Raw genomic sequence first — 7,941 nt, forward strand, 5'->3', positions numbered from 1 at the left:
GCTAGATGGCATATTATTATTATTATTAATAGTCTCCAGTTGGCTAAATGCCCAGAGGCCACAATGTCTTCAAGAAGACCATAACACACACAATTTTTTTTTTACTCTTGCCATATATTTTGTGCATTTTCCACAGTTGCATCCTGTCAGAGCTAATAGTGGTGGTGTCCATGCGATAAATTGCTCCACAGGGTGGTTAAGGCCCTGTCTTTTCAGAGTGTGTCTGACTGGGACACAACGGTTGCTTGCTCACAGCTCAGCCTGATACAGTGACAGCAGGAACATCAAGTCCCTCACCGATGCTTTTCTCTCCTTTGTGTATTAAGCCTCTTGGTCAATGATGTTCATGACGTTCTTCTGAAAGTGAGGAATAATTTGTGAAGGAGAGTGTGTTCTGGGAGATTGTGTGTGTGTGTGCGTGTGCGATATGAAACAGAGTGCTTAGAATGAACTAATCTGAAACTCTTGAACCTGTAGTAAGGCCTTCATAGCGCTGTAGTAAAACCTAATAATGAACTTAAACTATGAATGACTTAGCATGAACTAATCATTAATTTAACACTGTCACGACACAAACGTAGTTGGTAGGCATGTTTGCAGGTCTGATTTGCCAATATTGACTTAAACAATGGTTTGCGTCATCATGAGTATAGTGTAGGCTATTTACTCAGTGGTAAAACTGTTTGCTAATCCACACGGCATCACATGATAGTGTGGGCTGTCAATGGTGTTACACAATTTGTTACACAACTAACACCACTGCCTTCATTAGGCCCTGACCAAATACCTAGGAATGAATGGTGTATTTCATCCAGTATGGGGCAAATCCTAACTTCCACTTAGATTTTAATTTAGGGCTCTATTCAATCTGTATCGCAGATTGCGGTATAGAAATGTAAAGGTACATTTCAGATTGAGCCAACATATGCAGCATTTACTGTGAACGCAGTCTCCGCCAACGCGGGAACATTGCCTTTAAATTTCAATTGAACTTCTGTGATACGGATTGAATAGAGCCCATAGGCTGTGTTCACACATGCAGCCCAATTCTGATATTTCCCCCCCCAAAAAATGTAAAAGCTGATCTGATTGGTCAAAAGACCAATTATTGAAAAAATTATCAGAATTGGGCTACTGTCTAAACACAGCCTTTGTCTCCAATTGACATCAATGCATGACTAAGTTAAATGTTGTCTTAAATGGAAGTTAGGATTTGCCCCTTTATCAGAAGATTTCATCAAGAAGACATGAGTAGGGCCAACTATCATTAGTTAGTGAGGGGAAGGAATGAGAATCTTCATAGTTCTTCATACTTAAAACAGGAGGGGACACTCTTGTTCAAGCAACAGACCTTTACAGCTCATCACCCAGCTCATATGAAACAGAAAAGTTAAAGTAGATTGTAAAGGATACTTTCTAACCATATGGAATGTATTCCTATTTCGGAACGTTGAACAGATATTTGTAGCCGTAACATATTCTCTGATAGCAAGTAGGCTATCATTATCTTTTGCAACTCCAGAGCATAGTCATTTGAAATGACAACAAAAAACGAAACATTAAGTAATACAACCTTATAGCCTAAGGCATCTATAAGTTATTTTCTTAAAGAATCAATAGGTATATCATTAATTGAAATTCCATTTAACAGCAGAAAATATCTCAGATTGTGCCTTTTAATAATGTGCTAAATCTGAAAAACAGGCAGAAAAACCACTGGAATGAATGCACTTAGCCTAATAAATAAATCAGTGTTGAATTGTGATATGTGGCATGGCTACTTTAACTGTGTGTGTAGTGCGCCCTCTGCTGTTCTTCCGGACACAAACAGTGAAAACAACTTCCGTGTGTCCAGCTGACCATTCGGTTCGCGACGGAGACGTCGGTGGACTTTGATACATGTTGCCACCGACTACACAGAGAGGTGCATTAAGTTACCCAAATTCACGGTTGTTGAGAGAAGCGGCAGAAGATACCCTAATTTCTGCGAAAATGACAGACTTGGGGATTTCACTGGCACTATTGGCGACAACAGTACTTCTCTGCGAGGCGATGCGCAGACTGATCTCGCGCCTCTTCTCTGGCAAGGATTATGGGATTTACCTAGTGGAAATTGTCTCGACCTACCAGCTCTGTGCATGTACGCACGAACTCAAAGTCCTGGGCGAAGTGGGCCGAATCGAACAGCACATAGGGCTCACACTGACTTTCATAATCACGGTGGTCCACGTAATAACTTTTCACGGGGCGTTCGCCAACCCAAATGGTGCTCTCGAGAACGTTTACCGCAAGAATATCACAGGGAAAAGCGCTGTGGCGCGCATAACTTGTATGTTTATAGGTGGGAAAGCAGCGCAGCTCCTTGCGCCCCACATTTGGTCCTTGGGTCTATCCGACCACCACCTCAGGCACGCAAGGTTCGGATTTAAATGCTTCAGTCCCATCAATGGGTCCCTGTTGGAGGCCGCTGGTGTGGAGCTGGCTTGTACTTTCACTGTCCAAGCCGCAGTCCTCCACATTCATAAACTAGACGAGAGATTCCACGCCCCTGTCATCGCTGCTGTCATTACATCACTGGTTTACTCAGGTTTGTCAAGTTGATTTTCATTATGATCATCACCAAACTGTTTAATAAGTCAGAAATATAATAGCCTAGTTGTTTTTATAGGCTATGCTGCTTATCATTTGCAACAGTTATCTGCTTGTGCCCTCATGTCATTCATACTTCAATTGAACTAATTGAATTTCGGTTTGCAATTACTGGACTTGGGACTGGGAAATAAATGGAGACTAGGAGTGTGTGTGCAAGCAGGCAAGGAGAGAAAGGGGGGCGTGGGTGTATGTATTTACACTAACCTATATGAATGTGAGAGGAACTATCCTAGTGATACTTCAACTGACCTTCACCCTTTGCTGTCCCCCCCCCCCCCCCATCTCAGGGGGTCATATTTCAGGGGCTGTTTTCAACCCAATCATGGCTTTCTCCGTCCAGTTCCCCTGCAGTGGACACACCTTCCTGGAATATGCTTTTGTCTACTGGCTGGGACCAGTCATAGGTAAAGTACTAGTGCTATTTTGCCTACTGGCTGTAAAGGAAATGGTAGCCTGGTCAAGCAGACTGACAACAGCGCTCACACTTCGTCATACTTGTGATACGTGAATTGAAACAGAATGTGAGCTGTCGTGATATCTGTCGGGTTCCACTAAGATAGAAAAATGATAGCCTGGTCCCAGATCGGTTTGTGCTGTACAGCCCATTTTTATTTATTTTTATCCGGTAAGTTGACTGAGAACACATTCTCATTTACAGCAACGACCTGTGGATTAGTTACAGGGGAGAGGGTTGATGAATGAGCCAATTGGAAGCTGGGGATGATTAGGTGGCCATGATTTTATGAGGGCCAGATTGGGAATTTAGCCTGAATACCCCTACTCTTACAATAAGTGCCATGGGCCACAGAGAGTCAGGACACCCGTTTAAAGTCCCATCCGAAAGACGACACCCTACACAGGGCAATGTCCCCAATCACTGCCCAGGGGCATTGGGATTTATTTTAGACCAGAGGAAAGAGTGCCTCCTAGTGGCCCTCCAACACCACTTCCAGCAGCATCTGTTCTCCCATCCAGGGACCAACCCTGCTTAGTTTCAGAGGCAAGCCAGCAGTGGGATGCAGGGTGGTATGCTGCTGGCATGACAATTTGGGACCAGACTAGAAAAATTGGTTGTTGTGTAAGACACTTGAGTTTCACCCTGCCCTGGGGTTTGGGACAGGGCTGGACTACTTGCTCCTAAGTGTAACCTGTATAATCTATCTGTATTCACAGGCATGGCAATGTGCATCCTGCTCTTTGACAAAGTCATCCAACTCCTATCTGGGAAAAGCACAATGGGCCTGGGCATCCCTGTTGTCCAGAAGAAGAAGATACAGTAACACACAACTGAGATTGTGGCTTTGGTCCTCTGTGTAGGCTCTTTTCTATAAGATGGTGCAGGGTCGGCCATTAGTATTTGGTCATTATGGTCACCTTAACATTACTAGATCTAAGGGCGCTCACACATACAAAGTCTTAACTTTGTGATCATTTTACCCCCCAAAAAACTAGTAGTGGGCACAAATCTATATGTAATCTATTGAATTATCGATATTGGTGCCTGCCACAGACAATAAAAAACAGTATTCGGTCTATGCTCAGGGCTAAGTGCTCATCCATGCAACAAACAGTTGCTACTCATTTTCTATTTTTGCTGCCCTAAAAAGGGCTATATTTAACTAATTCTAACAGCGGTTATTCAGTAAAAAATAAGATTTTTATATGGGAAAATGTGCTGAGAAAAAGCTCCCTGGACTTCGTCATTACGCAATATACATTTTAGTCATTAGTGCAGGGTTACCTCTAATGGCATAACATGTTCCCGTATGAACCTATCCCGACACTGTCATGACTGCATGAACTGAAATGAACCTTCTACTCTGGATGACTACAGCAATGGCACAGTATTCAGTTCCCTTGACCTTTTCCACATTGTTACGTTACAGCCTTATTCTAAAATTGTTTAAATAGTTTTTTCCCCCTCAATCGATACACAACACCCCATTATGACAAAGCAAACACAGGTCTTTAGACATTTTTGCAAATTTATAAAATAAAAATAAATAATGAAATATCACATTCAGACCCTTTACTCAGTACTTTGTTGAAGCACCTTGGGCAGCAATTACAGCCTCGAGTCTTCTTGGATATTCTTCTCTACAGATACTCTCAAGCTCTGTCAGGTTGTATGGGGAATGTCGCTGCACAGCTATTTTCAGGTCTCTCCAGAGATGTTCGATCAGGTTCAAGTCGGGGCTCTGGCTGGGCCACTCAAGGACATTCAGAGACTTGTCCCGAAGCCACTCCTGCGTTGTCTTGGTGTTGTGCTTAGGGTCATTCTCCTGTTGGAAGGTGAACCTTCGCCCCCAGTCTGAGATCCTGAGCGCTCTGGAGCAGGTTTTCATCAAGGATCTCTCTGTACCTTGCTCCGTTCATCTTTCCCTCGATCCTGACTAGTCTCCCAGTCCCTGCCGCTGAAAAACATCCCCACAGCATGATGCTGCCACCACCATGCTTCACCGTAGGGACGTGACGCTTGGCATTCAGGCCAGAGAGTTCAATCTTGGTTTCATCAGACCAGAGAATCTTGTTTCTCATGGTCTGAGAGTCATTTAGGTGCCTTTTGGCAAACTCCAAGCGGGCTGTCATGTGCCTATTACTGACGAGTGGCTTCCGTCTGGCCACTCTACCATAAAGGCCTGATTGGTGGAGTGCTGCAGAGATGGTTGTCCTTCTGGAAGGTTCTTCCATCTCCACAGAAGAACTCTGGAGCTTTGTCAGAGTGACCATCGGGTTCTTGATCACCTCCCTGACAAAGGCCCTTCTCCCCTGATTGCTCAGTTTGGTCGGGCGGCCAGCTCTAGGAAGAACCTTGGTGGTTCCAAACTTCTTCCATTTAAGAATGATGAGGCCACTGTGTTCTTGGGGACCCTTCAATGCTACAGAAAATGTTTTGGTACCCTTCCCCAGATCTGTGCCGACACAATCCTGTCTCGGAGCTCTACGGACAATTCCTTCGACCTCATGGCTTGGTTTTTGCTCTGACATGCATTGTCAACTGTGGGACCTTATAGAGACAGGTGTGTGCCTTTCCAAATCATGACCAATTAATTTAAATTTACCACAGGTGGACTCCAATCAAGTTGTAGAAACATCAAGGATGATCAATGGAAACAGGATGCACCTGAGCTCAACTGCGTCGCATAGCAAAAGGTCTGAATACTTATGTAAATAAGGTATCTGTTTTACATTTGTAATAAATTTGCAAACATTTCAAAAATCGTGTTTTTGCTTTGTCATTATGGGGTATTGTGAGTAGATTGAGTAATTTTTTATTTAATCCATTTTAGAATAAGGCTGTAACGTAACAAAATGTGGAAAAAGTGAAGGGGTCTGAATACTTTCCGAATGCACTGTACCACGTTGTTGCTGTATGAACCTTATACCCGGGATGACTACACCAGTACAACATACTCAAGATGAGCAGAATGGAAAGGAAAGGAATACTAGACATGTTCCTAAGGGAGAGGCTATACAGACACGCTTGGTGCCCAAATTGATGACGCGCAACGAGAGTTGAGTGGAGACAAATATTTGGTTCAGTCAGCAACCTGGTCTCAGACTAGACGTAACAGTGAAAATCCGAGACACTCAAATTAGTATGATATGTTACATTTGGTATGGTTACATAAGACAGATGGTTACTTAAGGCAAAAACAAAAGTATGGTGGTTGGTTGGGGTGGATGGGTGATCGTATGTCGAACGTCTATCAATCCAAAGGTTGCGAGTTCGAATCTCATCACAGACAACTTTAGCAATTTAGCAACTATTTACTACTGTTTAGCTACTTTGCATGTTAGCTAACCCTTCCCCTAACCCTTTAACCTAACGCCTAAACTTAACCCTAATGTTAGCCAGCTAGTTAACGTTAGCCACCTAGCTAGAATTTGTAACATATCATACATTTTGCAAATTCGTAACATATTGTACGTTTTAGCAAATTCTCAACATTTAAGAATTGAAATTGGTAACATAGACGAAATGGGTGATGGACATCCACAAACGTAACATATACTAAATGGAGTCTCGGATTTACATACAGAATAATAAGAAATGCTCAGACCACAGCTCAGCTGCAGCCAGTCATCCTGATGAGCCGTTCACAGCTAGCTAGTTTAATGATTGTGGCTAGAAAGTTGAGCTAGAATTTGAAACTTGTCTGACTAAATTGGGACTTGGGAGTGTTCAGAAGCATTCAGCTTTTAATCGGAGTAATAGTTTTACTTTTTTACAAAAATGTAACGTTAGATGCTAATGCCATAGTTGTACGGTGAAAATCACTACAATAAAATGTGCTTTAGCGGTCACCCTGGCCTGATATTGGCTACACTATCTAGCTACTTCCCTCTCCTTACTGGCCTGATATTGGCTGCACTATCTAGCTACTTCCCTCTCCTTACTGGCCTGATATTGGCTACACTATCTAGCTACTTCCCTCTCCTTACTGCAGTAAGCGGGAGCGAAGGACATGGTGCCCCGTGTTGTCGGCTTGCAGCGCAAACTCTCCCCATTGAGCAGTGAAGGTAGACTGTTTCACGGTGACATCCAGATGGTTACTAAGAATATTTCAAGTTATTTCACATGTAGGCTGCTATCCTACTCAAAATAAAATCAAGTGGGATGAAACAAATTGGAGATGGTGACCAATACTACAAGTTATTCCTCCCTCGCCCCATTGACAAACATCACTTTAGTTTACAAGGGCTTATCAGGACGACTGACTGAACCGAACCCATTCGTCTCCACACTCGACTCTCAGCTGCGTGACATACATCCAGTTGGGCACCAGGCCCCTCCCAGTTCCTAATATCGTCAGTCATTGTGACATACCTATCTATAGAAGGCAGAGTGACATACCTCAGTGAAAAACATTCTGCAATGCAAATGGAGCCAGGCGTTTGCAGCCCCTCAAATGTTTAAAGTTCTGTTCCAACCGATGGAGTACCTTAGTCTTTGCATGTGTGCTGGTGTTTGACCACGCTTCAACTGTCCCATTTTAGTTGCCATAGGTAAAAGCACCTGAGTCATGGTACCACTCCCAGTATAAATATGTATGAGCCTTTGTCTAAAAACAAGGGTTATAATATGTTATGAATAGTCTGGATTATTATGATTAGACATTTAAGGGGTTATGAAGGGGTCAAATGCTCATGTCAAGTCTTACAATGCATTATAACTGCAAGTCACTTTGCTTTCTCTTTCTGCCAAAGAGTAAACTCAGAATGTATAGGCAAACCCTGGCATTACCTCACTGCAGTTACATAACAGTGAGCGTCTTTGAAATGGCA

The 7,941-nt window shown here is 43.1% G+C and overlaps 1 protein-coding gene across 1 annotated transcript; it reads left to right on the forward strand.

The window, feature by feature from the left end:
- The first annotated feature begins 1,840 nt into the window (after positions 1-1,840).
- On the forward strand, positions 1,841-4,189 carry LOC123492159 (aquaporin-11-like). The gene is made up of 3 exons (XM_045224184.1): positions 1,841-2,587; positions 2,940-3,056; positions 3,826-4,189. Exons 1-3 carry the CDS (start codon positions 1,900-1,902, stop codon positions 3,930-3,932), a joined length of 912 nt encoding a protein of 303 aa, XP_045080119.1. The 5' UTR covers positions 1,841-1,899; the 3' UTR covers positions 3,933-4,189.
- Positions 4,190-7,941: the final 3,752 nt, after the last annotated feature.

This window comes from Coregonus clupeaformis, chromosome 13, assembly GCF_020615455.1.
Source record: "Coregonus clupeaformis isolate EN_2021a chromosome 13, ASM2061545v1, whole genome shotgun sequence".
Classification (NCBI taxonomy): Eukaryota; Metazoa; Chordata; class Actinopteri; order Salmoniformes; family Salmonidae; genus Coregonus; species Coregonus clupeaformis.

Coding starts and splice junctions, on each gene's coding strand:
- LOC123492159 (XM_045224184.1), top strand. CDS start 1,900: ATGTTGCCACCGACTACACAGAGAGGTGCATTAAGTTACCCAAATTCA. Junction 2,588..2,939: donor TACATCACTGGTTTACTCAG/GTTTGTCAAGTT, acceptor CCCCCATCTCAG/GGGGTCATATTTCAGGGGCT. Junction 3,057..3,825: donor CTGGCTGGGACCAGTCATAG/GTAAAGTACTAG, acceptor CTGTATTCACAG/GCATGGCAATGTGCATCCTG.